General features: G+C 47.1%; 1 protein-coding gene across 32 annotated transcripts in view; it reads left to right on the top strand.

The window, feature by feature from the left end:
* Window positions 1-20,801, top strand: part of LOC112580248 — a 454,297-nt gene that overhangs the window by 125,548 nt on the left and 307,948 nt on the right. For 30 of the 32 annotated variants that reach the window (XM_044931971.1, XM_044931974.2, XM_044931975.2 and 27 more), the window contains one exon: window positions 3,081-3,161. In XM_044931971.1, the coding sequence (XP_044787906.1) occupies window positions 3,081-3,161 (81 nt within the window). Of the gene's footprint in view, window positions 1-2,066; window positions 2,165-3,080; window positions 3,162-15,553; window positions 16,082-20,801 lie in introns of those variants that run through there. The other 2 variants (XM_045163417.1, XM_044931976.2) reach the window with 2 other exon arrangements.

Here is a 20,801-nt window from a genome sequence, read left to right as displayed (position 1 = left end):
AGGGAGACACATTCCAGGTGAGAGAGGAGGAGGTCCTGAGCCCTCCCAGGTGAATGTAGGGGCTGGGGAAAGGGGGACATCTCAGGGGGACTGGACAGACATGAGTCTGTGGCTGCTTGGAAAGCAGGACTGAAGTTGATTCTTCAGCTTGAAGTTGAGTGGGTGCATGGAGAATCTGGTCATTCATTGACTCTGAGACCACGACTCGGGGAAAGCATGTCATGTAAAGTGTGTGTGTGTGTGTGTGTTGGTGAGGGAGGCAGGTCCATGCTGGACTGCAGGCTGTGCTGACCATGTCAGGACATTGTGCATTGACTTGGAAGTTGGGAGTCCTTTACCTTGGAGCTAACCAGGTCACCAGAGGCCTCCAATGATGTGGAATTATTAACTGGATCAGTAGAAAGATGGTGGGGAAATCAAGGTTAGAATTAGCATTCTAGGGTGGACGGAATGTCTCTGGTGAGAACACTTTCTGACTCAGAGAGGAACTCAGTGCTTCTCAGGTTAGAACAGGGAGTGTGAGGTTATTTCCCATGGGGCTACGCTCAGGGCGCGTGCTTCTGCTTCCTCCTGCTTCCTCCTTCATCCTGAGCATCCTATGCTGGGGGCATCCCATCCCTACTCCTCTTCTTGGGCCCTTCCATCATCTCCTCTGCCTCACCTTCCTGCTCGTCACACATCTGTGTGGCTGCCTGTGGCCTCCAGGCCTTTGCAGGCATCACAGCCTCTGTGCTGAGTCATAGACAGCCTAGCTCCTAAAGGGCTTCTCATATTGGACCACGTGGACCCTGGAGTCCAGACACCCCATGCCACAGTGGTAAGAGACCAGGTTCCAATCCAAGTTCTGCTCCTGGACATGGGACCTAAGGAAAGTCCCCTTTCCTTGAAAAATTTCAGACTTCTCATCTGGAAAGGAGCATAATCATGACTGCCCCATCTGTCTAGGTCATAGTGTTGAGGGTTGAGGGTTGGAACTAACAATGGGGCATGCAATGGGAAGGGGGATGGACCCGTTGATTCGGAACTTGCAGATATCCTATGAGATGGCATCTGGTTCTTAAGGAAGTTGCCTCTCACAGCATCTCTGTTAAGTGGTGTCTTCTGTATGACAACCATCTCAAGAAACGACTGCATACAATTTGTTCCTGGAAAAGATGTTTCTATTACTCTATACAAGTATTCCACTTTGGGCCACATTTGATGAATTTCCTCTGAAAGTTAAAAAAAAATTACTTTCTCTCCTACTAAAAGCATTATTTTTGTTTCAAAAGAGGGAAATGAATATGTGCCCTGACTGAGGGGAGCTCATGTCCATGTAGATTCCCGGTCACCTTGCTTTAGTTAGCCCTCAAGGTCACCGCTGTAGGTCCTAAAGGGCCTTTCTTGTGCACGGGCATGGTAGTGCAGGTGTGGCCCCGCGAGGCAGTGGGAACGGTGTCGGAATGGCAAGTCGGGAGAGTAACAGTCCCATTTTCCCTCCCTGGCATGGAGTAGGGGCCAGATTAGAATCTCTGGACAAATTTGGAAGTCCAGAACACAACACAGAGTGGGATGGAGAACTGGGAAGGATTTAAAAGCTATTAAGCAGGTAGAGTCAGAGCTGATGGAACTTTAAATTAGCAGCCGGGAGAAGGCAAGACTAGAAGAGGGTCGAGTGCAGCTGCAGGTTCGTTATTGACCTTCTTAGAGTAATTTCATGGCCAGTGGAGGTGAGGAAGCGGGGTGAGGAGTGTGGGCAGCTCTTTGGAGAAGCTTGTCTCTGTGAGGGGCAGGAGTCGAGGAGAGAGGGTCAAGGGGGATTTGTCTTCTCTTTTTAAAGTATGAGAAGCCTGTGCATGTGTGTATGCTGAGGGGAAGGGGTGTTTGGTAAGGGGAAGCCTGGAAGCACAGAATATAGAAGTGATAACTGATGGGTGAGACTCAAGAGTGATGCCTGGTGCAGAGGAGGGTGGAAGCAAGTCCCTCTTCTCCCGAGGAGGACCTGAGAAAAAGAGATGGCGGCTTCAAAATGCACAGGCAGTGACACAGAACTTTGAGAGAGTTTATACCTAATCCCTCTATTGTCACTTGGAAGCAGGAAGCCAAGCACTCTGCTGTGGGACTGGTTCTTGAGGACAGTGGAGCTGATCTTAGAGTGATGGAGGGGTTGGCCTGGGAAACCAAGGTGTGTTGATAGGATAATACATTGGTGTTTCCCTGACTATGGGGGAATTGATTACACTCTTGGATCCTCAGTTTTCTTTTCTGAGCAGTGGGGTTTTGTAACGATTTGGCACAGTGTTCATGAGAAAGCAGTGGGAAAATATTAAGAGCCTGGCACAGTGTCTGGCACATGGCCACCTCCAAACCAGTTGATTCCTCCTCCCCTAGATCCTGTGCATATATACTTTTAAATTTACTTATTTTTAATTGAAAGATAATTGCTTTACAATATTGTGTTGGTTTTCTGCCATACATCAACATGAATCAGCCACAGGCATACATATGTCCCCTCCCTCTTGAACCTCCCTCTCATCTCCCATCCCTTTAGGTTGTCACAGAGCCCCAGTTTGAGTTCCCTGAGTCATACAGCAGATTCCCACTGGCTGTTTATTTTACATAGATCCTATATATTTTTTTTAACAGTGGTTGGGTCATGACCTCCAACATGAGGAGGGACTCTGTGGGGCAGCCCCAGGGGCAGAGGGTTGGTTTAGGGCTTGCTTGGGTTCTTCTGGGCATGTGCCAGAGGCACTGAGGAGCCTGACAGGCCCAGAGAATGGTTAATCTGATGGATTGTAAGAGTGGGATGAAGAGAAAGATTAAGCCGAGAGGTGGTGTGCACAAGGTGAGCCGCTCAAGGGGCTGGGCATCATGGTAAAGTCAGACAGAAGATGGCAGGCGATTCAAGTTGCTAAGAAGATGAAGGCTGGGGTCAGATATTTGATTTTAAGATTTCAGAGCCAGAAACTTTCTGAGTGATCTTAAGATCTAGGGTATGGCAGCCAATGTGGAGGTAAAAATGGTCACTAACATGCTGAACAGAGGGTGAATGCTTTGGATGGGTTTTCTCATTAAATCTAACAATCCCTATTTTACAGAGGAGGAGCCAGGGCACAGAGGGAAGAAGCAGCTTGATCAAGGAGTCACATCGGGTCATGGCTGGAGGCTGGGATGTGAAGGTGGGTGATCTGTTCCACTCTCAACTGCTACTCATAACACCCTGATAGCAGCTGGCTGAGTCAACTCTGTCCAGGCTGGTTGGGGTGGAGAGGAAGATGATAATATGGGGACTGAGTCTTAGTGTGAAGTGTGGACCATACCCAGTGACAGCTGAAGCGTCACTCTGCCCCCAAGCTCTACCACCATCCACACTGGTCAAGTCCGCTCTGGGCTTCAAAAGGGTTGATAGGCTTCCCGTTGGGCATTTACTCCCCCTGGCGATGGGCACTCAGCTTTCTGGTGCTGAGGCTCTGTGCCTGGTAACTGGAGGCCGGCCCTGGCACAGGATATCAGGTCACAACCATCAGTGGTGAGAAGTGGAGCAGGGGAGGGATCAGCCTTGAAATGGCCCCACTACTATTATAGTGGGGAGCGCCCCCTGCTCCCATCAGAAAAGCAGAGCTGAGCAGGGCATGCATTGACCTGGGGAAGTGAGTGGCTGCTGTGTTCTTTCTCACATTCCCTTTCGGGCCAGGATGTAGAGTCTCCCTGAGCCCATATGTCCCAAGAGGTGTCAGTACCCCGAACATGTGTCTTTGGAATAATCCTCGTAGTGCAGTCTGGATCCAGGCGAGTGATACCTGGAATACTCTGGTTGTTTATCAACTTTGTCCAATTACCTCGATTGGTTCTTTCCTTTCCCTTGTTCTAGTTGAAATATTTTTTCCTGTTTATCCCATCATTTAAGAATGTAGCATGGCGAGGTAGAAATATCTGTATTCACTTGTTTGCCTTCGTGCGTGCTAAGTTGCCTCAGTCATGTCCAACTCTTTGTGACCCCATGGACTCCTCTCTCCATGGAAATTTCCAGTCCAGAACAGTGGAGCGGGTTGCCATTTCCTCCTCCAGGGGGTCTTCCCAACCCAGGAATTAAACCTGAGTCTCGTACAGCTTCTGCATTGGCAGGTGGGTTCTTTACCACTGAGCCATCCAGGAAACACATTCGCTTGCTTATTTGGCAGCTGTGTTTTGGTTCCTTCAACAGATACTGGAACATGGGTTTTGGAAGAAGGAGGGCTTGGCTTTAATCCTTGTTGTGCTGTCCTTGTGGGCAGTGGCCACATCATGACACATTTTGGATGTCACCGACGAGCTGCTTTTAACCTGGAAATGATAGGGGTGCTCTGTGACCATGGAGGAATTGGTTACACTCTTGGAGTCTCAGTTTCCTTTTCTAGGCAATGGGTTTTTTTTTGTTTGTTTGTTTTTAGCAACTTGGCACAGTGTTCATGAGAAAGCAATGAGAAAATATTATTAAGATGTGTCATATGGCCATATCCAAACCTGTGATTTCTCCTCTCCTACATCCCATTCATTTTTTAACTGACAGAGCAGTGCCATTTCCCCAGAGGAACAGGTGTCCTGGCTGCATTGCGTTTTCTGTGTCTGCATGGTGGGCACCGTATTGATGCTGATGACGAAGGTCACTTCGGCCATGGGTGCCCATGAGTCCAGTTAACCCAGCTGAAAGGTGACATTTTTGATTGGAACAGAAAGAGAGGTGTAAAGAGCTCATTTCAGAGCCCGCTGCTTTAGTTCCTAGCGGCAAAGCTCTAGCCTCCCTCCCTCATCCTCCTAGTTCTGCTGGTCTGGAACGGGCCCGGTCAAGGGATGTGGTGGGACCTGCTTGGCCGGCGTTTGCACACCAATCCTTGACGTTGGGATTGACCCAGGTGTGAAACAGTCCATGACGCCTTACAATTTAGGAAGCTGCAATTGCATTCTTCACACCAGATGCGTTTTACAGATGATCCAGGCCTTTTCTCTGCAGGCAGCTTCCATTTCAGCAATTCTGGACCTGAAGTAAAGTCACGGGGTCCAAGGCAGCCCATGCTCACTTGGGCTTTGCGGGAAGTCAGCGTCCTGTCTTGGCCTCACCAGGCATTTCAGCTCGGATGTTGTACCATCGGGCTGCATGTCATGTTTCTGCTTGCACATGGCGTGACATTTGTTCAAACAGGAGAGGCACTGTGGTTCTGGGGAAGTAGCAAAGAATTTGAGTGATGCCGCCTGGGGGTGACGTCTGGCTTTCGAGCTCTCTAAGTCTCTATTAGGCCAAAGCCACACAGTGCTTATGAAGTCCAACTGTATAACTGTGTGTGAAGATACAAGGAATGATAAGAGCTCTGTAGATGTTACTGTTTTATTTATGATTATCCTTCAGTTTATAGACCCACATCCACATTTGGAGGTTAGGCTATGGGAATGTCACAGATTATTTGTTAAAATATTATTAATCGCTCAGGCACCATGGAGTAAGCATGGCTTAATATTTACACACTTGTTATTTACCTTTAAAACCAGTATTTGATTGGTCTGGTCAGGTGACCTTTGAGTGAGTGGGAAATTTGGGGAATCTATTTTCAGGGATTTTTTTTTTCTGTTCATTTTAGTTGTGTTTAAAAAGTCATTGCATCATCCTCAAAGACTTTAATGGAGATTAAGTGAATGAAATTCCCAGTCTTGTCAATGATAATTACAAAAACAATGCCTGAACTGTCAGATTTGATGCACTTGGAATGGCAGAAAAAGCCACCGACGGGGCCTCAGAGTGGAAGCTGATGATTGCCAAGATCCCCCTTCTGCCTGTGTCTGCCTGCCTGCAGCAGCCCTCAGCCCAGACCCCAGTCCTCACTGCAGGCCCCTGCCCTCCATCTGTTGCCCACGGGGCTTCCAGGGGCTGAGTCATGCCCGCTCTGTCTGATACTTCCCCCCACCCCCAGTTTTCTCCCACTCATGATCTGTGTTCCAGTGTTTCTGTACTTTCACCGTGCACATTTGTTTTGGTTAAGACTAGCACCCCTGAGGAGCACCTCTGGGAGAGGGCTACCATCAGTGAGATGGTCCATACTGTTCCTCTTACAAGAATGACCCACCTTCTGAACTTTATTCAGTGCCAGTCCACTTTCTACAGAGATTTGTCCTAAACAGTCCAGAGGGGGACCTGCACCCCTTCAAGTGATTCACTGTGCCAACTCAGAGCCAGTTGGAAAATTTTCACAATATGACTTGCTTTTGACATTGATGAGATTCTAGTAACTAACTGATGCTGAAGCTGAAGCTGCAATACTTTGAACACCTGATATGAAGAGCTGACTCATTGGAAAAGACCCTGATGCTGGGAAAGATTGGAGACAGACGACAGAGGATGAGATGGTTGGATGGCATTACTGACTCAATGGACGTGAACGTGAAGTCGCTCCATCATGTCTGACTCTTTGAAACCCCATGGACTGTAGACTGCCAGGCTCCTCCATCCGTCGGATTTCCCAGGCAAGAATACTGGAGTGGGTTGCCATTTCCTTCTCCAGGGGATCTTCCCGACCCAGGGATCAAACCCGGGTCTCCCACATTGCAGGTAGACTCTTTACCTTCTGAGCCACCAGTAGACATGAGTGAGCAAACTCCAGGAGATAGTGAAGGATAGGGAGGGGGTCACAAAGAGTCAGACACAACTGAGCGATGGAACAACAACAATAAACTATGTACCCTCCCCCTACCCGATTCCCATTAGGAACAATTGCCCTTCTTAGACACGTTCTTTTGGTCCCTCCACACTTACCTCATCTATCCTATAGACTGTGAACAAGCATATTTGACCCCATGTAAATACTTAGGTCCTGTCATAACCTCTGCACAGAACATACCTTCAATGAAATTCATAAAGTGCATTCATATTATGGCTTCGTGTGGATCTTCAGGGACCCAGACCATTGACTCGGGAACCTACCCAAATGATGGTAACCAGGCTGCCCGTCTCTGGTGCATATGAAGTAAGACAGGGCATGAGGGCAATGATGAGATGAGGTCAGTTTAGAATGGAGTATGAGTTTTCTATTGCTGAAACAACTCACTACAAGCTAAGTGACTGAATACAGCACACATTTACTCTCTTACCTCCCTGTCGGGTAGAAGTCTGGCACAGTCTCATTGGACTGAAATCAAGGGGTCAGCAGGGCCACATTCTTCTCTAGAAGCTCCAGGGGAGAATCTATTCCTTGCCTTTTACAGCTTCTAGAGATGAAAACCCACTCCAGTATTCTTGCCGGGAAAATCCCATGGACAGAAGAGTCTGACGGGCTACGGTCCTTGGGGTCACAAAGAGTTGGACACGACTGAATAACTGAGCACACGCATATAGGCTGCCTGCATCCCTGCTTCCCAGTCCCACTTTTCCATCTAACTGTGTGGCATCTCTCTGACCATTCTTCTGCCATCATCTCTTCCCCTGACTCTCCCTCCTGCCCCACTCTTCTGCTTTTAAGGGTCTTTGGGATTATGTTGGGCCTTTCTGGATAATCCAGGATAATATCGAATATCTCTATCTTAAGGTCAGTTTATTAGCAGTCTTCATTCTGTCTGCAAGCTTAATTCCCCTTCACTATGTAACCTAACATATTTACATATTCCAGGGATTAGGGCATTTTTGAAGGAGGCATTTTTTGCCTACCACAGATAGAGACTAGGAAATATGATACCTGAATTCACTTTGCCTTTACCCAGAGTGAAAGCATTCAAACATGTAAAAGACATGCACATCATGAGAAAATAGGGGTCATGGCCAGGATAGCTGCTGCTGCTACTCCTGCTAAGTCGCTTCAGTCGTGTCTGACTCTTCGCGACCCCATGGACTGCAGCCCACCAGGCTCCTCCATCCATGGGATTCTCTAGGCAAGAGTACTGGAGTGGGGTGCCATTGCCTTCTCTGTGGCCAGGATAGACTCCCTGGCAAATCACTCAGCCCACCAACCATCAAGCACCCACCCAAACAGCATGATTTACTGATGCCTGGTACATACTAGAGATTCTGAGGCAGCTGTCTGTAGTCATGGGGTGTGAGAGAAGAGGACATAAAGAGACAAAACACTGATGAAGGCATCAGAGAGGAGTGGGTACATCAGCAGACGCTTGAAGGAGACAGAGGTCAGATGAAGATGTTCTCTGGACAAAGTAGGGAGAGTGTTTCTGGCAGAGGGCACAGGGTGGACAGAGTATAGAGGTAAAGACTGGCACAGCATGTTCCAGTATTGGCCGACATCTCTCTTTTTGCCATCATGGACCCTGTGGAGGCCTCCTGGGATCATGACTTCTAAAATGCCAGTTATGTCTAGAAGGCTGTGACCTAGGGCATTTTGGCTGGCAGTAAGCAAGGTCTTCCAAATTAGAGAGAGTACACACCTCTTCTTAAAACTGAAAATGTTTATGCCTGAAATGAACCCACATTTTATTTAGGGAAAACAAAATCGTGACTTCTGGAGACACACCAAACAAAACCAGAGTCATCCAGGGAGAGGTAACCCACCTCTCTGGAGCAGTAGCCTGGTTTATGCTAAATTCTGAAGCAGTGTTCACAGAATCCACGTGGGGTAGCATCCCTTGGAGATTTAACTTGTTTAAAAGTAAGCAAATAAAATTCAGGGGAAAAAAGGAATCAGACAGTTGTTTGATGTGATTTTGGAGGACAGTTAATAGTAGAGAATGATAAGAGGTAGGTGGAGTTAAAGGCTGTATCCTGTGTCCTCAAAACCCGTGTATCGAAGTCCTGACTCCTGGGACCTCACAATGTGACTGTGTTGGAGATATGGTCTTTAAAGAGATAGTGACGATAAGATGAGGTCATTAGGGCAGATCCTAATTCAATGTGATGATCATCCTTATAAAGGAAATTAGGACACACACACGTGGAAGACCGTGTGAAGACAAAGGGAGAAGTTGATCCTCTATAAACCAAAGAGAGAGGTCAGCCCTTCTCACAGTTTGATCTCAGTCTCCTAGCCATCTTGAATCGTAAAAAAAAAAAAAAAAATCTGTTGTTTAAGACACCCAGTCTGCAGTGCTCTGTTATGGCAGCCCTAGAAAACGTATAGAGTAGATCATAAAAGTCATAAAAATTACTGAATGCCCTGTGACCTGGATGATGCTGTGATGCACCACTCAGATCTCCTTTCCAGTCTGATGGCCTTCTTCCTCCAAGTGCTGGAAATATAGCTGGCAGACAGCCTTCAGCTATCAGCCTCTTTCAGGAAAATGGATTGTCCAGTTGCCTTGTCTCCAAGGTCACGCCTCCTTTTTCAGGGTGTTCTGTGTCCAAGACTTGTTGACATGTGCATATTAAGGCTTGGTCCCTTTGACCAAATTGGTTCAACTCCAAAAGGTCACCTGGCTTCAGAGCTCCCCTTAGAGTTGACCAAGGCCTCTGTTGGGACTGCATCCTGGCTTCTCAGCTTCCTTTCAATTCTTATTTCTTCCCACATTGCCCTTCCACATGAATTGATCCCAAGGCTGCTCCCCAACACACTGCGGTATGCTGACTATTGTCTCAGGAGTCTTCATCTTGAAGAATGCAATCTGTGACATGGTGGACTTTATCCTCTTGGCATTAGGGAGTTATTGAAGCATTATATTCTGATGTGGTATGATTTATACTGTGGCTGGTTTGAAGGCTAAATTAAAGAGGATGGGACATAAGCTGGTAGAACAGCTGGACAGGGCAGAGAGTAGGTAAAAGAGAAGGTGATGGAGGCCTGGTGGTAAATGGTTGTTCTTCACCTAAAGCTTTCCCTGGAGCCTCTACCTGCTATAGGAAGCTCAAAGTCATTCCAGTGTATGAAGTGCATTGTCCTGGCTTGATTGGCGTTTACACTTTGCTCACAGTATTCAAGGGAGCTCAAGTCTGGTCTCACGTTCCAAGATGTGAGAGCCAAATACGAGCTCAGATGAATGCATCATGGGTGAATAATGAGAGCTTAATGCTCTGGTACAGCCTCAGGGATTTAGAGATGAATCAGAGGATAAAATATACACTTTCTCCTTACCCCCTACAAATGCAAGTGTCTCAGGAGCTTAATCTGACATATGCAAGATCTCATACACTGGCCCTAACTACCTGTGGCTCCTCCCTCACATCACACCATGCTGAACCCTGAACACATAATTAATGCAGTTCCCTCTGACTGGACTACATTCCCTCTTGCTTTGTGACCTTCATTTACCTTATTCATCACCCAAGTCTCTTTTCTGCATTTCTTGCTTCCAAGAAACCTTTACTGGTGGCTGCCTCAGGCAGGCTGGTTTAGGTATATTTTTCCTTATTTTTATAGTCCCTCTTTCTTTCTTTCTTTTTTTTTGGACATTGGACTGTAATTCAGGACAGTAGAAACTATGTCTTCTTAGGGATTTGGAGCAAAAGAAGCACTGCAATTTTTTCCCATTTGAATTTCAACCATTAAAGGATATATGCACAAAGAACTGATTACTGAGTGGGGATCCCTTTCATCTAGTTTGATAACAGTTTTTAAACACCTGATAACCATCAAACCTAGAGATTCTAGTAAACTGTGGAGGAGCTTGTGGCTTTGACCGAGGGCCAAGTGGTATCTCCTACTTGTTACCTTATATGTATTTAAACTTCAGAATCTGCAGAGTTGAGCAAAGCACAAGAAAAGCAGCATGACCTGTAGACTCCAGGTTCCTAACCTTGCGGAATAGGAACACAGGCCTGCCTGCATCCAGCACAGAAGTCAAGTAGGGGATCAGAGAAGGAGAGAGGGGCAGTGGTGGGTTTGTGCCCTGAGAGGGATCCTGCCCTGCTGGTTTTATCATAGAGGGGACAGGAGGAGGAGAATATGTGGTACCAGGGCCTGGAGGGCAAAGGGCAAGGAAAGGAGGGGCATATCTTTGGGACAGTATCTCTGTCACTAGGAAGATGTAGCTCATTGAATCTAAATTGGCCAACTGAGCTAGACATTCCTCCTTCCACAAGAAGTGGGGAGTAAGAAGTCAGAGAGAAGACCAGAGTTCCCTCTAAGGCATTTCCCTACTTGGGAAAAGTGGACAGAAATGTGGCCTTTATGAGATGAAGTGGAAGCATGGGGGAAGGAGCACACATGACTTTCCACCCAGGCCTTTTGATCTCCATGTCCCCAGAACCCAGGATGAGACTGACCCAAAGTGGATATCAGCCCGTGCTTATTGATGGAATAGGAGAATGGATCACTCAGTGGATAAGGAGTGTTGGTTGCTCTGAGTTAGCGACCTGACTTTGAAGGGTGTTCTGGTTCCCTCTTTTGGGGGAGATAGACTAAACTCTACTATATTGAGGTAGATGCTGCAGTATGCTTCTGGGGTCCCCCTTCAATGAGGACTTACTGTCCCAGCTGCCAGAGGACTGTTGGCAGACACCCTTGATACCTGTCAGTCCCTTTAAGAACTGCAGAAAACCACCCCAAGAAGGATCGCAGATCATGTCCTTCCTTGGGGTGCCCAATCTGGTATTGAAGAGCTGCCATGGGAGTATCAAGTATTTGAGCTTAACTTGGAACAATGCTGAAGGGTCAGTTCTAACTCCTTAGCTTCCCGTGGGGTTGGCAAAATCTGCCATTGGCCTTGTAGCACAACAGAATGTCTCTCTCTGCTACTGACTTCTGTTCCCTTCCTTTCCCGTGTTTCAATCTGAAGGGCATTCTTCATAAACATCCAGCATGCTCAGCATCTTAGCATCTCCTTCCTGGGCAACATGACCTGAGACACTCTCCTATGTATACTGTGTTCTGATCTGGTTTGGGAAGAACCAGGAGTGAGTTAGCTTAAGTGAGAAGGGGCAGGTCTGGGAGTGATGGGAAAAGGGGGCCCAGCCTTGTGCAAAATTGGATCTAGAGTAAAAGTCCCCCAACAGAATTTGTTCAAGGTCTGATTGGTGTAACTAGTGATATCTTATTGCAGTGATGCTCAAAAGTGATGCTATGTGTAATGTGGACTAGGATGATGGTGGTGACTCAGAAGCAGATCGCTGGTATTATCTGGATAAAGTGACTTGTTGGACCCTGGGCCCAATTACAGGAAACACTTTATCTCAGACAGTCAGGTAGTCCATCAGTCAACAGATAGTTCTAGAACTCTTCTTTGATGAAGTGTGCAAAGTTGGACAACAAATTCTTAAAATTACAAATATAATATAGTTATCATAGCCATTAGGGTGACCTAGAATGTGCAATGGCAACCCACTCCAGTGTTCTTGCCTGGAGAATCCCAGGGACAGAGGAGCCTAGTGGACTGCCGTCTATGGGGTCGCACAGAGTCTGACACGACTGAAGCGACTTAGCAGCAGCAGCAGCAGAATGTGCAAGGTGATGGGACCCCGCTCCAGTACTCTTGCCTGGAAAATCCCATGGACGGAGGAGCCTGGTGGGCTGCAGTCCATGGGGTCGTGAAGAGTTGGACACGACTGAGCGACTTCACTTTCACTTTTCACTTTCATGCATTGGAGAAGGAAATGGCAACCCACTCCAGTGTTCTTGCCTGGAGAATCCCAGGGACGGGGGAGCCTAGTGGGCTGCCGTCTAAGGGGTTGCACAGAGTCGGACACGACTGAAGCGACTTAGCAGCAGCAGCAGCAGAATGTGCAAATATGGGTATGAGTCAGATCCTTTCTGGAGAAGAATGAGGCAAATAGGAGAGAATATTTTGAACTTTAGTTGTTAAAACCGTATTCCTCAGATTGGTCATAGAGACTGAAAAAAAAACTTCCTTTTGTCCTGCCTGCATCCCAGACAGCCTCTAGGGAGTTACATTCCCCATATGTTAATTTCTTATGAATAAGTAATTCTTTAAGTACCTCCTCTGTGGTCAGTTCTGTGCTGAACACTGGAAAAAACAAAACCCAGAAACTGTGGGCCTACCCTTGTATAGCTCTCAGATTCTTGTAGGAGGCAGACACAAAAATAGAAAAAAATGGTGGCATTGGGGTTCAAGAAGATGGTTGATGACTAGAGAACCTGGGAACACGTGTGGGTGGCTTATAACCACAGCCACCCACAAAGGTCCAAGGAAGATGTGTGTGTGGCATAAACACAAGACAAGGGGGTAAAAGACCACAGAGTGACAAGATGTCCTTAACTGGGCAGAGAAGACCCAGAAAGACACGGGGTCCTGCTGAGGTCCCCATCACCCTGACATCCTAAGCATTCATGTGAAGGCAAGTCTTGGGTTTGCTTTGTCTCAGCATCTTCTGTGCCCAAGATCAGGTCTCAGATCTCTCCTCTCTCTCAACACAAGGTTCACACAGGGAATTATAGGCATTCAGTGCTTCTGGAAGTTGAAGACAGCAGAGCATTGAGAGATGAGACTAACTACCTGGGACAGGTTCCAGGTCATCAAGGACCAACCACAGTGATATCTGTAGAGTCTCTCATTTGTCCTGAGAACCAGTGACTTGAAATTGTATGTTCATCAAAATCACCTGGAAAGCTTTAAAAGGTAGCTCCATGGTCTAGTGCCTAGACAGTGTCTGCCAGTTGGGTTGGGGGCAATGAGAAATGGTTAGCAGCAACATATGAGAGTCAGGCCTCTGGGTTCCCGAGCTCTTAGATGTGGACTCAAGGGGAGTGATGGGGTACAGATGTCACATCCTGGTTAGCCACATCCATTGGAATCAGGTTGACTGAGCTTGCCAGTGACAGAGATTCCACATAAGAATAAAAGCTTTATGTGAGAGACCAGCATCATTTCCAAATCCTTACATTGCCCTGGCCCTAAGGGTATTAGAACAAGCTGGGAAAACTTTCAGATGTTCAAACTCCAGTAAGGAGAAACCGTTTCCTCACAAGATCATTGGTCCCATTCTGGAGTCATGGGACTGTTAGAAAGTCCTTCCCAACCCCATACCTTCCACCCATTGATTCCTATTCCATCCCTAAGTGTTGATGGGATGAGCCAGAATCTGCTGCTTGAGGCCTGTTTCAGCTGAAATTAATAATCAATGAAATCTACAGTCAATAGGCACAGGGCGAAACACATGAAGGTGACCAACCCTAATTTAATGAGAGTGATTCATCACTTCAAGCAAAGTGCTATTGGCCCCAGATATTGGAATCAGGTCTTTAGCAGGAGAACGGGGCTGCTTCGGGAGGGAGAGAATGGAAATATACACAGGACCTTGATGCATTAATTCTGCTGATGGCCCTGCACATGAAATGTGGGCCCCTCAGCAACAGAGCTGCCACTGAGCCACATTTGGAGGTCACATTTGGGTGGGAAAATGATTCACACAATGCATTTAATATCCAGAAACAGAAGTGTTGATTATCCAGTGAAGAAAGTACTGGGCAACTCATTAAGGAACATGTTTTTGTCCCCGCACTGGCCTAAGTTTCACAATTACATCCACACCCACACAAAATGCAGATACAGTTGTGAAATGAATTTTGAAAATTGAGTCCCTTAAGATTTGCGGTTCCCATGCCAACTGTGTCTATTTGATGCCACTCGGATCTTGATTGCATAAAATATACTTCCTGTTCTAGCACTTCCATATCTTCGTAAGGGATGGGGTTGACATCCATACTTTTTCAGTGTGAAAAATAAGGCTCTATTGTTGAAGCCACCTTTGTGGGTCGTTTCTCTGCTCACAGCTGAAAGCACCTGCACTCTTCCTCCAGGCCCCTGCCTTTTGTGGGCTCTCCCTCTCAGCATGTCTTTGCGCTTTTGCATGTTCAGGGTCTCAGCCTGAAAGCTCGCCTAAACTCTTTTTCATCACTCCTCCTCCTGAACCACCACCCACCTTTTTACCCAAAACTTACTGGGTTGAGTTGCACAGTTGCATCCTTGGCCCTCTAATACTTTCCCCACTCTTCTCTTTGTAAGATGACCACCCCTCACCTCTTTTTGAACCTTCTCTTTAAAGGCTTTAGAAAGGCCTGGGTTGCCAGACCCCATAGCTGCATCCAAGCCCCCTGCTCTGGTGTCTTCGCTTTCTGTCTCTTCCCTGGAGCCTTTCTTCTGGGGCATTCATGAATCTCTGGGCTCTGCCCTATGCCTAAGCTCTCTTTCCCTCCTTCACTCACCTAAAAGCCAGTTTACTCTGAACATCTGAGGTTCTCTTCTTCTCTTTCTCTCTAGTATTTCCTTTGTTGATCTCATCTCTGGGTTTCAGGAAAGACCTCCCTTTGAGATCCCCCTATCTCCATACCAGTCTTTACCTTTAGAACTCTGGGGGGTGGTGTCAAAGCCCACTGAATACCTCAATCCACATGTCTTGTTGCACCTCAAACACAGTACCTGAACTCAAGCTCTTTGCTTTCTCATATGACTGTTTTTACGAGGGCCTGCTGGCCTGGTTGGAGGAGGCCCAGGCCATGGCATGTGTCTCATTTTACTACCGGCTTCCTTTTCCAAGCCAGAGCCCTGCTACTAGGCCCTACCATGTCAGAACAAGGCAGAAGTCAGGCTGCCTGGACACAAGGCCCTCTGGGTGCAGGAATAATGCTTTATCTGAGTTTAATTGAGCCCATGGGGACTCCCAGGACCTTGAACAGAGCTCAAGCATCAAGTGATGTTCTTACGTCTCTTACCATGGGGCAAAGAGAGAGAAACTGGAAGACAAAGAGGCCCTGGATCTTGACTTACGCACTCTGGTGTGTCACTTCTCTTCTCTCACTAGGATGCCGAGTCTCTGGAAGCATCAGTGTTTCCTTTGCTCCATGCTTGATCGCCAGCATCCAGGACAGGGCTTGGTGGTACCTCGGGAAACATTTGTTTAGGAATATATTGAACTATTTAAGTACATTCTCAGCAGATTCTAATATAGAAATAAAAATAAATTCCAGCAACTTGAGGTTCTTGGGTGGTTCGTTCTGTCTAGTTGAGGTTTTCTATTTCAGGCTTGTTGTGCGGGAACGTCACTGTGGTCTGCGCCAGGAACCAAGGGGAGGCTCATGGCTTCTTCAGTGAGGGAGTTTCTGAATAGCCTCTGACCAAATAATATTGGAAAACCCTCAAAATATGCATACACATCAAGTGTGAACACTATACAACCATAATCAAAACCTGAGCTCTTTCTTTCTCTTTCTTTTTTTCTTTCTTTCTTTTTTTTTTAAGCATCAAGAGATGGTGAGTAGTGATCTAAAAGAGAAGGAAAAAATGTGGTGGGGAATACATGTATGCATATAGCTGATTCACTTTGCCGTACAACATTGTAAAGTAAGTTTACTCCAGTAAAACTTTAGAAAAAATAAAAAAGAGGAAATGAACAAACCTTACAGCTGATAGAACAACAAGATCAGGGACTTGAACAGATAATGTGAGCTGTCTGGCACCTTGAAATAGTTCCCGTTAGTCTTTACTTGTCAAAATTGCACTTGCATCTATATTGGAGAAGGCCTTTTTTTATGGAACAAGTATAAGTCCAGGGACTCTTGAGATACCTAGACGTTGTCTACTGCTGGTGGTGGGGACACTGCTGAGATAACAGGCTGACAGCTAGAAAGGCTTTAGCTGGGCTTTCTGGAGGTCCATGCATGATGATGTGCCATCCCATATGGCAGCATGCCCTCTTGGGTTTGGGGTTCACAGGGAGCTTTCTGGGTGCATGAGTGCTAAGTCGCTTCAGTTTAGTTCTGTTCAGTCGCTCAGTAGTGTCCACCTCTCTGTGACCCCATGAATCGCAGCATGCCAGGCCTCCCTGTCCATCACCAACTCCCCGAGTTCACTCAGACTCACGTCCATCGAGTCAGTGATGCCATCCAGCCATCTCATCCTCTGTCGTCCCCTTCTCCTCCTGCCCCCAATCCCTCCCAGCATCAGAGTCTTTTCCAATGAGTCAACTCTTTGCATGAGGTGGCCAAAGTACTGGAGTTTCAGCTTTAGCATCATTCCTTCCAAAGAAATCCCAGGGCTGATCTTCAGAATGGACTGGCTGGATCTCCTTGCAGTCCAAGGGACTCTCAAGAGTCTTCTCCAACACCACAGTTCAAAAGCATCATTTCCTCGGCGCTCAGCTTTCTTCATAGTCCAACTCTCACATCCATACATGACCACTGGAAAAACCATAGACTTGACTAGACGGACCTTTGTTAGCAAAGTAATGTCTCTGCTTTTGAATATGCTATCTAGGTTGGTCATAACTTTCCTCCAAGGAAAGTGTCTTTTAATTTCATGGCTGCTGCTGCTGCTGCTAAGTCGCTTCAGTCGTGTCCGACTCTGCAACCCCATAGACGGCAGCCCACCAGGCTCCCCCATCCCTGGGATTCTCCAGGCAAGAACACTGGAGTGGGTTGCCATTTCCTTCTCCAATGCATGAAAGTGAAAAGTGAAAGGCTGTAGTTCTGTCCAATTCTGTGTGACCCTATAGACTATAGCCCACCAGGCTTCTCTGTCCGTGGGATTCTCCAGGCAATAATACTGGAGTGGGTTGCCATGCCCTCCCCCACGATGTCTTTCTGACCCAGGGATCGAACTCCTGTCTCTTACATCTCCTGCACTGGCAGGCATGTTCTTTACCACTAGCGCCACCTAAGAGGCCCAGCTTTCTGGGAGTGCTATTGTGTTCTCCCAGACTCTCCAGGGGCCAGACTTGGTTTGGTGCTCTATAAATAATTTCCTAAAGATTTCCCTTTGCTTTCTGACAACACAGGGGCTGGCTAAGGCTGCCTGAATCCCCACTAGGACATGTTCTTGGTTGGGGTTTCTGAGGGTATCACTCGCAGCCCACAGTGATAGGTGACCTGTAGAAGATTTCTGATCTTCATGGGGGCAACTGTACACCTATGAGGCATGGTGGTTCTGGAAAATGTTTCTTTTCTGGACTAGTTGGGTCCTCTTCATCACTATTTTAGCCTCTTCTCATTTCCCTATGTTGGAGCTTCACTTTCTTGTCTTGGGTAATCAATTATACAAGAAAACAAAGTTTTTTCTTTATTGACAGTAACCGGGTCCCCTAAACCATTTCAAGCTTATTAGTAGACACCCCAGACTGCAGTGGGAACCCATGTGCATTTCCATTTGCCTCATCAGTGGGTGAGAGGAACTGTCTTACCACAGCCTTGCCAGCTTTGAGTATTATTGTATTTTATTAGTCTTTGCCAAATTCAAATAAAAACAACTATTACTGGTTAAGTTTTATTTCTTTAATTACCTAAGAGACTGAGCAATTTTTCATGTGTTGATTGGTCATTTGCATTTCTTCGTTTGGGACTTATCTTTAACCTCTGTGAATTAATGTTTTGGGTTCTTCCCTTGATGAATTCATAAATCAAAGCAGCCAACAGTCAGACCCATATTAGTATATTTGTGCTGCATGGCAACTACATTCCATTCTCTTCTTGTTCACCATGTACAGAATTTAGTCTGGATTCAAGGCTCAAGAGCAGTATGGAAATGGAATATCTACTATTACTTCATTTAGACATGTATTCATATATGTGTATATGTACACACATATACACATTACATATATGTATATATTAAAATATGTGTATATATATTCAGTATGTTTCTATATTCAAGTATCAGACTTGAATGGGGAAGATTAGAAGCTATGACTTCAGTGAAGAGTCTTCTCAAGTTGAATCCATATGAGAGCCCATGAATCAAAACACATTTTTACAGTTGCTCTACAAATCCCCTAGAATTAGTCTCTGGATTCAATATGATAGAAAATATGCTAGTCTTTAACAGTAGCCCTTATGTGCTTCTAATTATATGTTGGAATGCCTCTCTGGTTTCCGTGCCCTTGACCAGCCATTTCCCATGACAGGTAAAAGGGCAGGAGTGTCTAAGTGACTGGTGTTTAAGTGATGTGATCAGGTGTTTCTTCCAAATCCATTATGCTCTATTTATGCTGCGTGCTGCAGAGGTGGGTTTCCCCAGCTAAAAATATGAACACGTGCCCAGCAGCTCTTTTCTTCTGCGGAAGCTATATCTATTTCTGCAGTCTGCGTGGGGAGGTGGGGCGTGTTCTGGGCAGAGTGGGGGCCCCAGGAGGCAGCAGGACTGCCAGCCCCAGGGCCCCCCAGAAGTGCCATCTGGGCTTGGTTCAAAGCCAGTGGAACCCCCGGATTTACAAGGGACAGGTTGTAAACACTGCTGTGTTCATCAGGCCCCAGAACCAGGAGACTGGGGGTGGAGGGAAACGCGAATCTATTCTATGGTAAAGATGACTTATCCAATAAGCAAAGTTTATTAAAGTGCTCACAGGGTTGGTGTTTAATGTTTGCGATGCTGTGGATCTCACTGGTCTCGCCCACCCTGTCTCCTGCTCTCTTCTCCCCTTCCCTCACTGTTGTCTCTCTCTTTCTCCCCTCCTCCTTCCCTCACTTCTTCTACTTTGTGGTCTCTGTTTGCTGCAGGAAGCCCAGGTGGTGACTGTCACAGGTCAGGCTCATGCACCTCTGGCCTTCACACCCACAGCGGGCCCTGGGGACACCCGTGTCCCTCAGCGGTCCTGTCATTGTCCTGGCTACTGACTTAGCCTTTGCCCCCAGCTCACTCACCTGACTTTCCCACATCTCTCTCTCTGTCCTTGCTCACTGACCCTGCCCCCATCTCACCATGTGAGCATCTAGCCCCCAACTCCACCCTAGGGTGCTGTCATCAGCCTTCCTGCCAGCCGCTTCTATCTCATGCTGTCCTTCAGGGCCCAGGCCCCTGTTGGTTTCCTGTCTGGCTAGCGGACTCTTGCAGTCTCGCGTCCTGGCTTTGCACACTCCTAGGTTCAGCTTATTCACTGATCCAGGTCAGAGATGCTCGAACTCTTGGCTTCTGTCCTGTGGGACCCATTCCAGATGGGTTGCTGACTTGGCCTTTCCTGTAAGATAAGAACATTAGTGACCATATGCCTTTAGAAGGAGGAAGGTGATATCCAGGTAGGAAATGCTCATTCAACATAACCTTCCTGGATATTTACTCCATACTGGGGCTGATCTGGGGGCCAGTGTCTCTCTGAACTGGTCAGATTGCCTGGAGTTGGGGCTCAGCTCCAGGGCCTGCACCTGTGGAGGAGAATCCAGGGTAGAGCAGCTAAGAGGGTGACCAAGCCATTGCAGACACTTGTGAGCAGAGTCCTTCACTCTGCATGGAGACCTGTCATTTCTGGTTCCTGTGTTCAAGTCCTGGCCTGCTGCTTCTGCTGCTGCTAAGTTGCGTCTGTCGTGTCCGACTCTACGCAACCCCATAGACGGCAGGTAGCCCACTAGGCTCCTCTGTCCCTGGGATTTTCCAGGCAAGAGTACTGGAGCAGGTTTCCATTTCCTTCTCTGATGCATGAAAGTGAAAAGTAAAAGTGAAGTCGCTCAGTCATGCCCGACTCTTAGCGACCCCACGGACTGCAGCCTACCAGGCTCCTCCGTCCATGGGATTTTCCAGGCAAGAGTACTGGAGTGGGGTGCCATTGCCTTCTCCCAAGTCCTGGCCTAGTGCATGCCTAATCAGTGCCCACTGGCTTGGGAAGGAAATAACCCGTGTTATGAATATAACGGTTGAAGGACTGGGTTTTCTAGCCAGTAAAAAAGGGAGGCTGAGTGAATCTAACGGGACAGCCTGGAGCACTGTCACAGCAGAGTGTCTCCTGGGATTCCCAACCCCTGACCTGGATTGAAGGCAAGCAGTTACAGAGATGTAGATTCCAACTCCCCATCCAGAAACTCTAGTTTAACACAGATGTGAGCTGAATCCCAGGGTGATGAACTTCTTGATGGTGGAGGAGATATTCACATGGAAGACACCATGTGACCTCGTAATTGTGATGTTGTGAAAGGGAATTCTTATGAAGCCTGATGGAAGAATTGTTAATTGGATGCCTATTGTGTGCACGGGATTCTATCAGGCTC

This window comes from Bubalus bubalis, chromosome 18, assembly GCF_019923935.1.
Source record: "Bubalus bubalis isolate 160015118507 breed Murrah chromosome 18, NDDB_SH_1, whole genome shotgun sequence".
NCBI lineage: Eukaryota > Metazoa > Chordata > Mammalia > Artiodactyla > Bovidae > Bubalus > Bubalus bubalis.
This window is presented reverse-complemented; position numbering and strand designations above follow the sequence as displayed.